Source organism: Notechis scutatus, chromosome 1 (genome assembly GCF_049901735.1).
Source record: "Notechis scutatus isolate UNSWTSFEM ecotype Mainland chromosome 1, rNotScu1.2, whole genome shotgun sequence".
NCBI lineage: Eukaryota > Metazoa > Chordata > Lepidosauria > Squamata > Elapidae > Notechis > Notechis scutatus.
Genome location: NC_142009.1, coordinates 269,404,301 through 269,422,238, shown reverse-complemented (window position 1 = coordinate 269,422,238; position 17,938 = coordinate 269,404,301). Strand labels below are relative to the sequence as shown.

Genomic DNA, 17,938 nt, shown 5'->3' with positions numbered 1-17,938 from the left:
TATGTACCATTAACAACTCCCAAAACCAGAAAAAATAAATTACCCATAACAATAAGGAAGCTTCAATCCAAAAAGAAATCACTTTGGCGGAAAAACAAATCTGGTCACGTTGCCAACTTCAAAAGCCGATACAAAAATTTATGCCACCAGATAAAAACTGAATGCACCAATTATCACATTAAACAAGAAGAAAACCATCTACGCACCAATTCCACCCACGCTTTCTACAATTTTGTAAACAACAAACTAAAAGACTCAAGGTCCATCCCACCCCTGAAAGGACCTAATGGTAAAGACTGCAACAATGACACTATTAAAGTCAACCTCTTTAACACATTCTTTGGCTCAGTATTTGTAAAAAGCAATGGATCATACCCAGTATTTCCTAGTCGAACCACAGACAACTACAATGATCTAATACATATCGATTTTACAGAAGACAATGTTGAAAAAGCACTATGCAATCTAAAACCATCTCTATCTATTGGACAGGATGGAATATGTGCCTACTTCTTAAAAAAGCTATCCACTGCCATAGCCAAACCTCTAAGCATAATCTTTGAAAAATCTTTCAGGACCAGCTCCTTGCCTAACCTATGGTAACAAGCCACGGTCATCCCCATCTTCAAAAAGGGAGACCCCAGCCTAGTTGAAAATTACAGACCAATCTCTTTATGCTGCGTCACCTGTAAAGTCCTGGAATCAATTATTAACCAATCCATCATCCTCCACTTAGAAACAAACAACCTACTCTCCAATAAACAATTTGGTTTCAGAAAAAACTATCCTGTAATCTTCAACTCTTACACTGCAAAAACATATGGACTACACAACTTGATCAGGGCAAAGCAATAGAAGCAATCTACATAGACTTCTGTAAAGCCTTTGATTCAGTGGTACATTCCAAACTACTCCTAAAACTAAAATCTTACGGTACCTCTGGACAGCTGCATAACTGGGTAGAAGCATTCCTGTCAAACAGACAACAAATGGTCAAAATGGTCAAAATTCTGTACCGTCAACAGTGGTGTCCCCCAAGGCAGTATTCTAGGACCAACTCTTTTCATACTCTACATAAATGACCTTTGTGATCATATCAAGAGCAACTGCGTTCTCTTCGCTGATGATGTAAAGCTATTCAATACCACAGACAATACTGCTACCCTTCAAAAAGACCTTGACTATGTATCCGAATGGTCAAACAAATGGCAACTTCAAATCTCAACAAATAAATGCTCTGTTCTACATATTGGCTAAAAAAATCAGAAAATAAAATACAGGCTGAATAGTCAAGACCTTGTTGATGATCCAAACTCTGTCAAGGATCTTGGAGTACTCATCTCTAATGACCTAAGTGCTAGAGCCCACTGTAACTACATAGCCAAAAAGGCGTTAAGAGTTGTTAACCTAATCTTACGTAGCTTGTTCTCTGGTAATATCACACTACTAACTAGAGCATAGAAAACATTTGCTAGACCAATACTCGAATACAGCTCATCAGTCTGGAACCCACATTACGTATCTGATATTAACACAATTGAGAAAGTGCAGAAATATTTCACAAGAAGAGTTCTCCACTCCTCTACTCGTTGCAGAATACCTTATGCCACCAGACTAGAAATTCTAGACCTAGAAAACCTAGAACTATGCCGCCTTCGATCCAATCTAAGTATAGTATATAAAATCATACATTGCAATGTCCTACCTGTCAATGAATACTTCAGCTTCAGCCATAACAACACAAGAGCAAACAATAGATACAAACTCAAGGTTAACCGCACCAAACTTGATTGCAGGAAATACGACTTCAGCAACAGAGTGGTCAATGTCTGGAATACTCTACCTGACTCTGTGGTTTCTTCCCCAAACCCCAAAAACTTTAACCTTAGACTGTCTACTATTGACCTCACCCCTTTCCTAAGAGGTCTGTAGGGGGCGTGCATAAGCGCACCAACGTGCCTACCGTCCCTGTCCTATTGTTTCTTTTAATTATTTTTATTTTTCTTATATGTATCCATGTATTCATAACTATGTTTTTACTTATACCTATTATCTTGTAAGCAATTGACAAAAAAAAAAAAAAAAAAAAAATAAAAAATAAAAATAAAGTGGGGTGGGGAAAGGAGATGGATGAGCTACAGGACATATCTGCAGGAGAAGCTTCCTTCCCTGCCACTCAGAACAGCTCAGTTCAGTGAGGCAGATTCAAGCATGCAGAGCAGCTTGAATTAATTACCGTGAAGAAGAAAGGATAAGGCTAAGAGAGTCCCCAGGAGAAAAGCTACTATTTAATACCAAACCCTTTGAAGATGTCAAACTTCTGTTTTATTTATTATGTCCCAGAAGCCTCCTCCTGGTGCTGTCTGCTAGCACTCCAGTTCTTATTCTCATTACTAACCACATTACAGAGGTGGTCAATGGCCACAGCAAGGAGATGGTTTTGAAGCTGGCACACAGAGCATCTTCCACCTCCCAGGCAATTAAATTTAGCCATTGGCATCTTCAAGCCCTGGAAATGCTAAAAGTCCTTGGCTGAATTCTATATCACATATTTTACCTTTTAGACAGCTCCTGACAAAGCAAGAAGCATCAACGGGAGACATGGGAGTTTTTACGAATATTTTCTATTTCTAGAATAATGGAAAGGCAAAGCATATAGAATGCACAGAGAACTTTTCTGTATTTCTATATATTGACCCCAATGACAAATGATCAAGTTTTGGCAATGGAATAGGTATAAGTCTACCTTACAATTCTAAAGAGCTGTAAAATATTAATAAAGAAGTAAAATTGGGTGCAATTAAGTGACAACAAATTAAGTTATACAAGAAAATTATTCTGACCTGAAAAAGTACCATATTCATTTGGAAACTTCCCTGAGAGTTTGTGATCTAATTGCTCAAGAGGATTGTTATTTGTAGGAGAAGGAATGACGGAACTTGGGGATGGAGTAAAAAGAAGGATCAGCCTAGAATAGTTAGCAACAAGAAAACTAAGTCCTAAGCGAACACCCAACTAACTGTTGATCATTAGCTGAGAAGATTCCTGTGCACAGGCTTTTAGCAATAAATCAGATTAATTGAAACTTCACGTATGAATCTGGTCTTTCATGCCTGACATATTTCCTCAAATGACCGTGTAAGTGGAGTAACAATGGAGTGCTGTCTTGTTTTTGGATCTCCTAAAGTACTGTGCGGAGGGAAAATCTTAGTGTAGGGCAGTGATGGCTAACCTTTTCGGCACCAAGTGCCCAAAGCACATAAGCACATCCCCAAAATGCAATGCATGCATGCCCGCCGCATGCGTGACCTCCCCATCCCTAAGCATGAGTGTGTCACCCTGCACATGTACTCCATTCCCCATGCACGCGCGCATGACCATGCATGCAACCTGCCCATCACCCATGTGTGTGTGAACGCCATGTGCGCCCCACCCCATGCGCATGCACGGCAGAGACTCAAAGACCAGCTGGCCAGCAGGAGGCGCGCATGCACTTGCGTGGCAGAGCTGAGCTGGGGCGACGGCTCACATGCCCAGAGAGAGGACTCTGCGTGCCACCTTTGGCACACATGCTATACACTGGTGGGATTCAGAATTTTTTACTATCAGTTCTGTGGGCATGGCTTGGTGGGTGTGGCAGGGGAAGGATACTGTAAAATCTCCAGTCAGAGGTGGTATTTGCTAGTTCTCCGAACTACTCAAAATTTCCACTACCGGTTCTCCAGAACTGGTCAGAACCTGCTGAATACCACCTCTGGTGCCATAGGTTCGCCATCATGGGTGTAGGGGCTCAACTAAAAAGTATAACCCTAATTTAGAGCAAAATCCTTCTGAAGAGGAAAGAAAAGGTACGAGCTCTTCAATGTAGGGGTGTCTCAGGTAGTAAAAGAGTAAATCCTTTCCTTAGCATATTTTAATAATTCATTTCATAGAAAGAATTAAAATTAAAAATTTAATTTCATCTTTAGGTGGACCCAATGATATATATAATTGAGCATGATTGTATAACCAGCTTGTTCCCTTACAGTAGTAAAACCTACTTTGTATGTTATCTTCTGTAGTGCAATTCTACACATTGAATGCTTTTGCTGAAAGTCAAGGCAAACTATATGTATTGTATTCCCATGGTCAATTAAGCTACTGTAGTTACTCTACCAAAATGGAGAATGGATATTTTTAGTAAGATTTAATCTTGATAAACTCATGCCACGCAATGCATTTTTTTCCTAATTCTCAAAAACCAACAGCTTAATAATTTCCTCCAGCATTTTGACAAGTATCAATAGAAACCCAATAGCTCTTTATTCCCAGACCCTGAAATCTGTATGGGACAGGTGAAGGAACATAGATGCAATTGTGTTATTGAAGCTTTGAGTTTGTGCAGTGTATATTAAGAAGGGACAGAGCTTTGATTACAGTCACAGGCACCTTATATATTTTTTTTGACATACTCCTGCTGTGGGTACTCGTGCCCATATCCTCTTTTTGAAATTAGCATAGTGACTGGCCTAGTCACCCAACTGGATTTCATTCCTAAGGCAGGCCTAGAACCCACAGTCTCCTGGTTCTAGACTAGCACCTTCAGCACCACACCAAACTGGCTCTCATGTGTTCATGTGCAACTAAGACACAATCCCTCGCCTTCTCTCCAGTATTTTCAACCTTAAGGGACTTTGTCTCAAAGTTTCCACTGCCTTTATCCCTTTAATTAATTCTTCTGTACTGACTAGGATTAGATCTATGATGAACAATATCAAATGTGGAACAAAAATTATGGTTCAGAATTTCATTTTCATAAACCTCTATTAAATCCTAGTCCACTTTTCCATTAGTAAGCTACTGAAGTAAATGAATACTTAAGAGATGAACAATGTGCCATTCTACTTTGCTGTTGTTTTTCCTCTTTTTCCTCTTATTCAATTTTCTCTTTTTATTGTTTGTTATTAATACATAGCAACATCTCCTAGAAGAGCTAGCTGCATTACAGAATCGTCTCAGTCTGCAGTTTCAAGAATACAAAAAAATATGGTGACATAAACTATGTCTATAAAAGCCATAGTCCCTGGTGGGTTGTGGTTTCTAGTGTGTGCTGCCACTGAATTTATAACCCCTCAAAAATCAACAAAAATCCTGTCAGAGGACTTCAAAAAAAGAAGCATATGATGAATACAGTATGCATACAAAGAAGAAATTGCTTGGAAAAAATGATTCTTCAAATTAATCTTTTTTCCAGCTGGTGAAATTTATGGGTCATCAGTCAAGTTGAAATACAACCTTTGATAGAAAAGTAGACAAGCACATAAGAATATCAAATGGTACAGTTGAAGAAAACCAGGGCAAGATCTCTTCAGACTAAGGCAATATCAAAGAACTTATTTTACTAGCATAGTTGACAAAAGCAAAGCTCTCAACCTGGGAAGAGTAAAGGCAGTGATATCATCCCCACCTGAGTCTCAGAGACACAGCTCTCAGTTTTCTCTCACACCCGGCATTCCAAAATCCTTAAAGCCCTTGTCTCCAAGTAAGCACACCCACACAAGCATAGAAACAGAAAGGCTGCCCCCTCAACAAAACTTAATATTTAGAAAAGGGTTGCAAGTTATTTTTTAAAAAGCAGCCATACATCCAAGTTTTTAATTTAGACTTGTAGTCAGATTCATGGAAGTCATTAGCCAATTTTGCAATTATTAGTGGCAATTCTTCTTCATTCATTCCTACAAACGGTTTCTGAAAGAGACTGCTATTAATCTCATTTGGCAGATCTAAGCTGAAAAATAAATGACTTCTATTTTAAATTGAGTTGATCTGTTAGAACACTTTATTTGCCAATTCTTAAGAATCTAGTAAGTAACTTGTTTAAGCCACTCATACTGATATAAACAACATGTGAATTGTTAAAAGATATGTTAATAAGATGCTAAAAGGTTGTGGAAAAGTTGTCATTTTCTCCAAATCCATTGTGAGAATCAAAAAGTGCCCTTTTGCTGTACACCTATGTCTCTATCACATTTTAAAAAGCAGGTTTCAAACATGATTTGGGGAGATTTGTATTTCAATGGAGACTTTCAATTTCCATAACAAAAGTGGCAAAGAGTCAAAGACCCCCTAAGTGGCAGCTGGAGCTTTATGTATTACGTTTCATACTGCCAAATATTAACCACCCAAGGCATAAAACATAAATCCACAGTTATGAATCCATAAGCCAATCACCACAGCAGAAACATTAAAAGAATGAAATAAAATTTAAAATAATCATTATTAGCCTAATACAATCATCTTGTGTTCATAAAGAATGTAACTGGCAAGTTATACCAAAGGATCCTGAAGGAACCTAGGAGCCAAGCCATTATCAGTTTTAAAAAGCCCTTTGAAATTGAACTGTACAGACAAACCTATTGAAAATTAAAGAAGCATTGCAATGTAACTGGCTACAAATAGCTCTCAACTCCTAGCATGAAGGCTCCTCCATTTTGTATCTATTGTTATTTTTGAGTCATCTTCAAAGATATTCCCATATAAGGTACACTGTGGTAATCTAGCCAGGCATATTTAGGGGGCGTGCATAAGCGCACCAACGTGCCTACCGTCCCTGTCCTATTGTTTCTCCTATTCTTTTATTTTTCTTATATGTACCCATTTCATGTATTCACAACTATGTATACATTTATACTTATTATCTTGTAAACAATTGGCAAATCAAATAAATAAAATAAAATAAATAAATATGTCACTGTTGCCAGAGCTTCCTGCTCCAAGCAAGATTCCAATTGGTGCGCTTAAAGAAGGATCTTCAGGGTGACCTGAAGATCACAGACCTGATTCCTTGGTGGAGAGATTCCCCAACCAAGAAATAAATCCAGAGAAGACAAAATGCCAGATTTCTGTATAAACAGTAATTTTGGACCTGAACTTCAACCTGTTTTGTATCAGTCTCTTGTAACCTCTAGAAAGAATGTCACAGACTCTCTGGTCTGGCCCAAGGTGAATATGTTTAACTGGGTATTACAAGCATACTAATACCTCATCTCAAACTGATGGACAACCTGTCCTAGTGGTTTCATACATGTGTTAAAAAAAAAAGGCCCTGTCATCATTTCAAGGTAGACCAGGTTAGTAAACAAGCGCCACAAGAAATATTCTGTTGACATAAGTTATAATAACAGAATTTTAAATACATGAAAGCATTTCTCCTTCTCTTCTTCTTATACCAGAGTCAAAGAAGATGAACTTTGAGTTTCTTTCTCATGCCTTCCTATTTTTCCCGTCAAGTTCGTGTTTTCCTAATCGCTGTTACTATTTGTTTAAAATGCCATCCCTGCACAAAGGATTCCCTGTTGTGCTAACCTCTCCTCCCTTGCCACCAACTGGCACTGTCTGCTTGAGGAGAAAGAGATTGTAGAGCAGTGCTTCTGATCCCCAAACTTTGCAGACAGTCCAGAAAGTTACCATTGTCAAACCACTAGGGAAAGATCAAGTACCACCAGGAGGAGTCCAATCCAGATCTTGTTGAAGGTTGTCAACCAAAGCAGCCCAAGATACTTGTGTCCCATATCCTGACTGAACTCTATCTGAATCTATCATCACATAATTTGCTTTTGTATGACATTCTGTAGCCGAAACTTTTATCATGTTTTTAACAGCCTTCTCTAGAAAGAGAAGGCTAGAAACAAAATGTAGCCAGATCTAGGGGAGATCTCTTCAACAATGCATGCTTGCCTCTTTTAAAGCATCTAGTATAACCAACTCTCCTAGATAGTCATTATCATTTACCAATCTAGTCACTCAATCCCTGTCCCCTAGTGAAAGGACCCAAAAGGAGTATACATTTCAGTTACAGGCTACAGAGCCCTTCTTTATTAGACTTTATGAGCCAAAATGAATTTTGTATCACTGAACAAGACTTTGCTCCAGTCACAATTTCAGAGATTGGTCAGGTATAGAAAAAACAAGAATTTGAATGACTTTTATCAGCAAACACTATGCAGATTGGCAGATCTTCCTGCCTATCTCTTCCCGGAAGGAGCAGGCCATCTTAACTAGCACTGCTGAACAACAAACCAATGACACAATAAGACAAATAGTGGTAGTTCACTGGCCTGATCTTTACAGGTTAAGCTCTTCTCCATAGTTGTGCTGCTTTTTGTACAAGTGCTGTATGATTTATTTCTGGTGTTTCATCTCCAAGAACCAAACATAAGATTGGTAAACTGAGAATTGCTGCTGTAGGACAATCACTTCAAGAGCTCTGTTAACTCCTCAGTAAAACCAAGCATTTGATGAAACACACTGCAAGTTCCTGGGAAATCCCAAAGTACCTGATAAAATCTACTCATTATTCATTTGAGGTTTTGGCCCTTGGAGACAAACAAACAAAACAAGAAGCTTCAAGACCCTAATGCAATCACAGAAATCCTAGATTTTAGAGTCGTCTTAGTGCATTATATTTTTAGAGATGGCTTCGTCAACAAACCATTAAGAGTGAGGAAGATGTCAATTACTTTTCAAGCAACTATATTAGTCTGGTTTCTATGTGGGTTTAGAATTAAGCTAGATATTCTTTAGATATTTTAGTCTGCAAATGAATCCAGAACTGTATGTCTTTGTCATTCATCATAAGAGCTCTTACTCCTGAAAAAAAAACCAACAGATCAGTAAGTATTGATGAATTGCAGGATTTGGTGGAAATATGAGCTTCAATTCTAATATAGTAAAAAATCCTGTGAGAAACATCTTTCTAAATACAGATGTTGCAGCCGTGGTATTAATTTTCATTTTTAAACCTGAATACCAAAAGTTGCCATATTTAATTGGCAACAGACAGCAGCAAAGTCAAAGGTTTCTGCTGGGAAACTATGAATGAATTACAATCATGCAGAAAGAACTATGCCCCCATTTCTATGCAGCAAAAAGTAATCTGTTCCAGTAATACAGATAATTTAGAATTGCTGAGTACTATCAACATAGTGTTGCCAATAATGTTACATGAATACATCCAAGTGGAGCAGCGGAGTCAGCTTGAAGGTATCTTTATCTTTTACCTTTACTATTGGAATATGAACTGATCATTGGCATTAAAATATAATCAAGGCAGTACTCATCTGGGAATGCATAAAGGCTCACCTTGCTGCTTTCTGAGTAAGCTCCACAGGAAAGTCAGGGCAAAGGAGTTGCAGTAAGCAGTGGTACTCCTTGGCAGTCAGCAAGTCTGGAACAGAAAGCAAAAGCATTAAATGTGAGGTGAATAGTCTCCCCAGCATTGAGGACGGATCATGGACTTCATTTATTTTTAGGATATAGGTAGTCTTTGATTAATGATCACAATTGGGATTGGCAACTTGTTAAACAAAGCAATCACTCCATGTGAAATCATATGACTGCAACTGTGCTTATTCTTTTACTTTAGCTTTCTTGTTTCTCCACTCCCCTGTCCTTTGAAATGCTCATCCCTGTCCCGGAATAATTAGCAAGGAGTGAATTGTTACATTTACATTCACTGAAGAGAAAGGGATAACAAGACAGTAAACAGACACACAATGGAAAACACACATCAAAAGGAATCTTGCTGGTACAAGCAAGCCCCAAACATGTGGATGCTCCAACACTGGAGTTTTTAAAGAAGAGACTGGATAGCCATTTGTCTGAAACGCTGCAAGGTTTCCTGCTTCAGCAGAGGGTTCCACTTCCAGCTCTAGTTATCCTCTGTGTTTGGGGCTGGGATCTGTGAGCACACTAGGCCAACTGCCAGTATACATCTCATTATGTGCCTGCTTACTCTTTTGTAAGCAAAAGGAAAAAAAAAAACCCAGCTCAGGCACAGGAGAGATTGCCTAAACCACTTATTTGGACAATCTTTCTTGGGCCTGATCTGTTTTGGTTGTGTTTGTTTGCTTGGGTTTTTTGTTTTCCCCTTCACATAGCAGAGAGATTGAAGAAGAAGGGAGCATATAAGAACACATTTGCCGATGTGCTTCTGGCTCTCAACCCTTGTGGTTGGGGATGCCAGTGCTAGTGCATTCGTTCTTATGTGTATTCCCCATTGTGTGCCTACTTATCCTCTTGTAATCCCTTCCTCTCCAAACTCTCCTCTCTACAAGAGAAGGAAAAGGGGGAAAGGGGTTAGACACAGGACAAGTGTACTGACTGTTTTAGCTACCATGTGACTGAGGTATGCTGTGAAGGTTGTAATGTGTGCCTTGGTTGCAAAGTTGTTGTTTTTTTTTGGTTTTTTTTGCAGTATCATAACTTTGAACAGTTGTTAAATGAGGCAGTTAATAAGTGAGGCCTACTTGTACTTCATATTAGACAGCATGTGGCAGGTAACATTTCATTGTATTTAAAATTTCTCTTACATATGGTCCAAATGTTAATAGGGAAGCCCAAAATATCTCTAAAGACAGGGTGAATTATATGGGATATGAAACATTCAGGAATTGAGAAAATCCTTAAGCCTATGATATTAAACTTCCTGATTCAGAGATTACTAATTAGGCAGAAAAATCATTCAATCATACATTAATTGTAGTTCAGGACATATAAGATTAGTTCACAATAGAGGGTAATTGTTAGATTTGGCAAGGTGATGTATTTGAGTGTTTTGATCACTTAACAAAAGCAGTGTGTATAACAACTATTTTAACAAAATCTATTGTCAAGAACTGCAAGAAACAGGCCCTATGCATGCTATGTTTCACACACTTCTTTGTACACAGGATCGTATTTAATTTTTACAAACTAAAAACTGGCATATTTGCTTCCTTCATAGTCTTCAATCATACATTCCAAAGTCTGCTTTTTAGTCATACCATTTCTCCTGACATCACAACATTCTACAGTAGGCCCAAATTATTGAAACTTCTACAAAAAGAAATGTGTAAGGGCATTGATGCAAACTTTGGTTTGTTTTAAACAAATACTCAACACAGAGAGTAAGAAAGTAATCCTTGCACATACTTTTATGAGAATAAACCTCACTGAACATAATGGGGCTTCTGGAGAAATATACAGAATTGTGATATAAATAGAATAACATAACTAGAAATTTTGTTTCAAAAGAAAAATTTATGACTCAAAAAATAACTGAATTGTGGGGGGGCAAAACCTTGAGATTTTTGTATACAGAAAACACACAAATTACTCCTTCTACAGAGCAACAATCCTTTTGAGAAGGGCAATTCAAACTGAACATTATGGGAGAAAAGGTGCTGATACCATTTTCCCAGCTCAGTGTTACCCTGCAAACCCAGTAATGCTTCTTGGTAAACTCATATATAAATGCCTGTTTTCTTGGGCAGCCAAGAAGTTCAGTGTCAATTTGAATTGAATCCTAGATACGTATGCACTCATTCACAAGCATGCATACCCAGATCCAAATTGTCTTGCTAAAAAAGATATTCCCTGGTGTTTAAAAAAAAAGCTATAATAAGTAATCTACACATGTTTTCATGTAATACCTAGTTTGGTCCAAAAGACTCCTTTAAAACAAAATAGTTTCAATCTGTTAAAAAAAAAATCACTGGTATGGGAACATTCACTACCATATGTTTGTAAAACCATCCAAGCAACATCTGGCAGCATTAGGAAAGGCAAACAAGATCTAAGGACATATATGAATAAGTATGGCGATTAAACCCACAAACATTATTACTTTGGCATCCAGTAAGGCAGCTGGATGGCTTCCTGGAATTGTGTGTGTGCAAAACTGGTCAATGTATTAAAGAAAGGCAAAGAGACAAGATCCAAAATACACAAAGTAGCCAATCCAATGAATCAACTCTTAAGAGTCCCGCTTTGTAAAAGATTGGCAAAGAAAAGCCTCTGTGGTTCTTGAGGGGAGAAGACCAAAGAGGGGAAGCTCAAGAGCGTTTACGGGATGGAAAGAGAATGGAAAGCTACTTATATCAAAAAGCTGTGCGTGATTGCAAGTTCCCAGTCCAAAAGGTTGTGGACTGAAGTTAAAGAGAGGGCTGGCTGAACAGCAATAATTGTGACAAATTTCTATATGCAGAAGAATGTAAAGAATGGAAGAAAAGCCAGTAGTAAAACTAGAAGCCAAGTACAGGAAGGGAGTGAAGCCAAAGGGCACTAAATGGAAGGCTATAGTTAGAGCTCATTTGCTCAGTTACTTGTTATCCTTCAATTGAGCATTTACTTTTCTGCTCCAATATTTAATTAATGCAGCTAGAATCAAAAGAGGCCCCTGCATGTTCTCAAACTAAGCACTGGCATGCATTTACAAAGCTACCGCTTTCTTCTCCTGATTGCAGCCCATTGTGCCTCATACAATGAAGGTACAGAGAATTCTTTGGCATTTAGGGGTGGGTAAAGGATCACACTAGCAAAAGAGATCCTGGAAAGCTACTGTGCATAAATCTGGGATCCTTGCCTGTATTTCAATTGGGTTTCATCCTAGACATTTGATATTTTACAATGTTTAAGCAAATTAAACTCAGTTTGAATACTCATGAGTTTCCAGCTTCTGTTCCTGCCTATTTAATCATACCCATATGTAGGCAGAATTTGAGTTCAAATTTTCCCATGCTAGTGCTCCTCCAGATATGTTAGAATTCAGCTATCATAATCTTCTACTAACGATGAAAAATCATGCTTGTTGAGGAGTATAGAAACTGAAGCATCTGGTTGGAGAAAGATGCCCTGTGTTTAAATAAGAGGTATAATACATTCAGGGATGCTGGTAGCATTCTTTTTCCCTTTTATTTTCCCTTTATTTTTTTGTGGCAGAAGATAGAACCAGGTACAGATGTGGCATTTCTCTGTTATCCCATCTTTTCTTCTCAGACTTTTTACTCTATTTTGCTCCAAACTTCTGCACTGAATTTTAAGAAACATATTTCTGCATAAAGAAACCAAGACTATAAAACCTGACACCATTTCAACAAGGTCAAGGCAAAACAAATATGGCTGAGGAAAAAAATTACAAAAACAGGTGTGATTCTTCAGTAGTATACCTCTTAAGGCAGCTTTATGTATTTAGGTACTATGTATTCTGTGTTGAACATTAATTATTGGAAATGGATTCTTTATCCAAGTATTTTATTTTGTTACTGATATCTTTTGTATTTTTGTTTTCAGTTTTTATTTTAAATCTAGAGTGTACAGTCCTTTTTTGTCAGGAAAATGTACAGCAATTGACTACTGGGGAGTACAAAACATGGGTATGCATGTACAAAATAGGCACAAAATTTATGCAACATGCAATACTATTGTAAGAAATTGCAAGTTCTGTAAATGGAGTATGCAAAAGCAAATCAGCAAGTAGACCTGTGGTGGGGACTTTTTTTATGCCAAAGAAATAGCATCATATTAGTGATGTTCCTTAAACTAAGAGAAGAAAGGCATGCCCCTGGTATTTACTTGGAGATTCTCAGTTGTGATATGATGGACAGGAAGGAACACCACAACACGAGTAATGAGAGGGAACAGGTAGCAGGAAGAGGACATACTCATCCCACTAAGTCAGCTATTGAAATGCAAATCAATTCCAGATGGACAAGGGGAAAAGTCCAGTATGGATGATGGCCACATGTTTTTCTTATTCTTTTGTACTGTTTCGTATCAGCCCATTTAGTATCTGTCTGCATATTTCCACACAGAAGGGGCGTTGGTCCTACCTGAACGCTTCTTCTCGGGGAGCCGAAGGGAGAATCCAGGATGGGTAGTCTCTAATCTCCTAGCTCTGCAGACCGAGTTGAAAAACTGAGGACACACCCCCTGGTAGCGGTCCCCAGTTCTGAACGACGTTGAAGCGAATTCAGCTGCTCCTTGTCTTCAAACAGATAGTTCATTGATACTGCGAAAAAAAGGGACATTTCCTCCCTATTCTATTGCTTGCCACCCCCCCGAGACCTTTGGAATCACAAACAACATTGAATAGAAACCCTGTCTCTCCTGATCCACTGGAACCGGCTGGATGGCCCGAATGTCCAGCAGATGGTGGATCACTGATTCCATGAGATCCCTCTTTGCGGGGTCCCTGGAGATGGGGCAGCATACAAAAGCTCTTGGGGGAGGGAGGAGAGAAACTCTAGAGAGAGACCCGACCATAAGGTTGACAGGATCCAAACGTCCATTGTGGTCTGTTCACACCTCTGCCAGAACAGTCCCAGACGGCCCCCTATGGGGGTTGAGGCTCGGGCGTCACTTGTTGCGCCTGAACGGTCTGTTGGAACCCCTAAAGGACCTTCTGCCCTCTTGCCTCTGACGCCCTCTGGTGGCAAAGCCCTGTCTATCGGCCTGAGAGGAGGATCTCTGGAAAAAGGGCCTACTTTGATGGGGAAAGCCTGCCCCAGCCTCCCCTGTTTAAAGGAGGGCTTCCTGTAGTAGGGATGAGACCTGTAATCAAAGCGCCTCCCCTGGGAGGGCAGGATCTTTCACTTATCCCTGGTTTCCGTCAAAAAGGGATCCAGGGCTTCCTCAAAAAGTCTCTCTCCCTTAAAGGGAGTTGACGCCAGCTTCCATTTGGTTCTGACGTCCATCTGCCAATTTCTTAGCCAGAGAAACCTGAGTGCTGTTATGGAAGAGGCCATGGCTGTGGAAGAAAATTTGGCTGACGTGAGGGTGGCATCAGCAGTCAATTGAGCCACAGCTATAATCTTATTCAGGTCCTGATGCACCCTGAGATCCTCAGGTGGGATTCTGTCCTGTAGCTGTCTCAGCCACCGCAAAGAGGCCCGAGTAAAAAAGGATGCAGTCATCGATGCTCTGATGGCCCAGGAGTCGGCTTGATGAGTTCTCCAGAGCACCATCTCCTCCTTCCGGTCCTCTGTCTTTAGAACATCCTCCGCATCAGGTGGGATGACAGATGAGGAAGCTAAGGCTACCACTGGGCCATCTACCTTTGACACTTCCATAATGTCCAAGAGGTTTTGTCCACATTAAATAAGGTAGACTCAGACCCACTGGGGTGAGTGTACACCCCAGGGGACTCCCACTGCTTTTTGATCAGGTTCAGAAACATCTGGGGCACAGGCACAGCGTCCACCAGAGATGCTTTCTCAGTGAACAGGAAATCCTCCTGATCCTCTCCTTTTCTCTATGCCTGGCCTGTCTATCCTCAGCCCTAGAGGATCTTTTAGGGGCTAGAGCACTGGCTCTAATCCTAGCTGCTGCCTCTAGACCAGCAAACCTGGGCTTAGGAGATCCCTTTACAGCCTTCTCTCTACCCTGCTGAGGAATTGACAATTCTTGATCAGCTCCCTTGGCGGCCATCTTTGAGCCTGCCAAAAATAACTGTCACTTGACAGGGGTAGAGAAAGGGAGAAAGAAGTAAAAATAAAATAAAATAAAATAAAAAATATTCAGCCTAAGCTGTCAGCTACAGCCACAGTAGTGTCCACCACTTCAGGAGGCTAGGCTCCGCAATTCAAAGGCCGAGTCAAGGAAAAAAAGTTGGAAAAAAAAACGGCTGCCTCTTTGAATTGCAGCAAGCCCTGACAGGTCAGAGGCTTGCGAGCCTTGTGCTGGCTGCACCGCAATTATCAGGCACACTCAAGCGTCTTGCAGCTGCCACACTGCTCTGGGGACTGGATGGGGGGGGTGTCAGGATTTAATCCCGGTGGCCAGAAACCCCCCCAAGGGACAATCCTGGAGACGAACTGCAAGACTGTCCCCAAATGAAATAAATGGCCACTGCCGCCGAAAAGGGACAGAAGCGCTTAGCAGCAGCTGCGGCTCATCCCAGGCAAAGGAAAGTGGATCGGGAGGAGGCGAGTTAAATAAGACGCCGACTCCCGCCCCAGCCCAGGCTACACAGGCTCTCAAGGTCACCTCCACTCAAGTTTTGGCATAAAAACAAAACAAAAACCAGTCCACCAGCAAGGAAAGTCAAAAACTTAAAATAAAAAGCAAAAAAACACGAACTGGAAAAAAGGCGTGAAAAAATGAAAGTGCCAACAATCCTAACTATTCAGAGCCCTTAAAGGGTGGTCTGTACATGCTGAGACCGAGTGAAGAACTGGGGACCACTACCAGGGGTTGTGTCCTCAGTTTTTCAACTCGGTCTGCAGAGCTAGGAGACTAGAGACTACCCATCCTGGATTCTCCCTTCGGCTCAGTGGAGAATAAAGAAATTGTGTTTGGGCTGAATTCATACAATAAGTATACAGTTTTTGCAGTGAGGTTTAAGGAATAATAAATGTTTTGGTGGGTCTACAGAAATTTTACAAATTGTGTGCAGAATCTTGTGAAGTTCTTCCACTAGGATCCTGATTCCAGATCAGCTGGTTTTATATCCTTATTCTACTCTAAAGTGAAGTTTCTACATTATATGTATCAAACATAAGCCAGTTTCACCTGAATTCATTATTAAAACACAACTAATAAGTCAGCACATTTGGTAAAGCCAAGTGGCATTCTCTTTGTATAAAAAAACAGGGAAATGTGATAAATCACTTAATTTTATATTAGGAGTCACTATGGAAATCATGACTAAGCACAGCTTTTTACCATTACATTTTACAACAAAGAAAAGCTTACTATTCTGTACTTGTAAAACATGTTACTTTGTGAACATTCTAGAATAAAGACATCACTATTCATTTACTTTTTAAAATTGGACTAAGTGAAAAGATTCAGGAGTACCAAAACAGGAAGATGGCCAGATGTTTTCCTTAAATTTGCAGACCATGTCTGAAAATGATGTAAGTAGTATCACTTCACCATACTTATTTTTGATGAAAAATGAATTTGTACATATTATATATAAACAGATCTCAAGATTGAATTTGTAACTTGAGACAGTCTTATACTGAATGCCAAGTATTCTTAATATCTGCTATTTCGCCATTGTGAAAAAAAATACTTACTTCTAGCTAGAAACCACCAATTTTATAGTTTTAGATTTATATATTTATGGATCTATTTTGTTTTACAGATAGATAAATTCATAATTCCTGTTACTTTTGATAATTTGGACTTGATGAAACCTTAATTGAAAGAAATAATGCAGTAATAGTAAAATGGTAAAATTGTAATTCATCTACAAATATACTATAACAAATGCATAAAGTGACCACTGAATAGAAATAATGCTTTTTTAAGCTTCCAGTATTTACTTTACTGGTAACATAGATGGAATATTTATAAAGTTTGGTCAGTGATAATCTGTTTCTCAGTAATTTTCTATCTATCTATCTATCTATCTATCTATCTATCTATCTATCTATCTATCTATCTATCTATCTATCTATCTATCTATCTATCCATCCATCCAATCAACTCAAAGCACCAAACATACCTGACTCTCCTGCCTCTTCCTTTTTTCTATAACAACCCTGGAGGTTGGTGGGATTGAGAGAGTGACTAACCATAAGTCAACTAGCTGGCTTTCATGTCTAAGGCAGGAATAGAATACAGCATCTTGCTTTCTAGAACAGTACCTTAACATTCATTCATTCATTCATTCATTCAATCAATCAATCAGAAAAGAGTTGGATGGGACATTGGAGGTTTTCTAGTCTAACCCCCTGGTCAATCAGAAGACCCTATACAATTTGAGACAAGTGGCTGTCCAGTGTCTTCTTAAAAACCTCCAGTGATGAAGCACTCACAACTTCTGAAGGCAAGCTGTTCCACTGATTAATTGTTCTCACTGTTAGGAAGTCTATCCTTAATTCCAGGTTTCTCCTCTCCTTGATTAGTTTCCATCTATTGCTTCTTGTCTTGCCCTCTGGTGCTTTGGAAAATTAAGTTGACCCTCTCTCCTTTGTGGCAGCCCCTCAAGTACTTGAATACTTCTATTGGTTGATTGGCTTTCAACCAGACTAATACTTCTTTAGTCATAATCAAGTTGTCTACGCCGGCAACAATAAAAACAGTTATTGAGTATGAAAGCCAAAGAAAAAAAAAAAGACCAGTCCAGTTTCTAAAGTTAAAAGGCGTTTGTAAAAAGTCCAGCAATAAAAAAGAATAAAAAAGACACTAA

General features: G+C 39.3%; 1 protein-coding gene across 2 annotated transcripts in view; it reads right to left on the bottom strand.

Moving 5' to 3' along the window:
• CSTPP1 (centriolar satellite-associated tubulin polyglutamylase complex regulator 1) overlaps window positions 1-17,938 on the bottom strand; it is a 152,450-nt gene that overhangs the window by 16,973 nt on the left and 117,539 nt on the right. For both annotated transcript variants that reach the window (XM_026671022.2, XM_087951333.1), the window contains one exon: window positions 9,121-9,205. In XM_026671022.2, coding sequence (XP_026526807.1) covers window positions 9,121-9,205 — 85 coding nt within the window. The remainder of the gene's footprint in view (window positions 1-9,120; window positions 9,206-17,938) is intronic.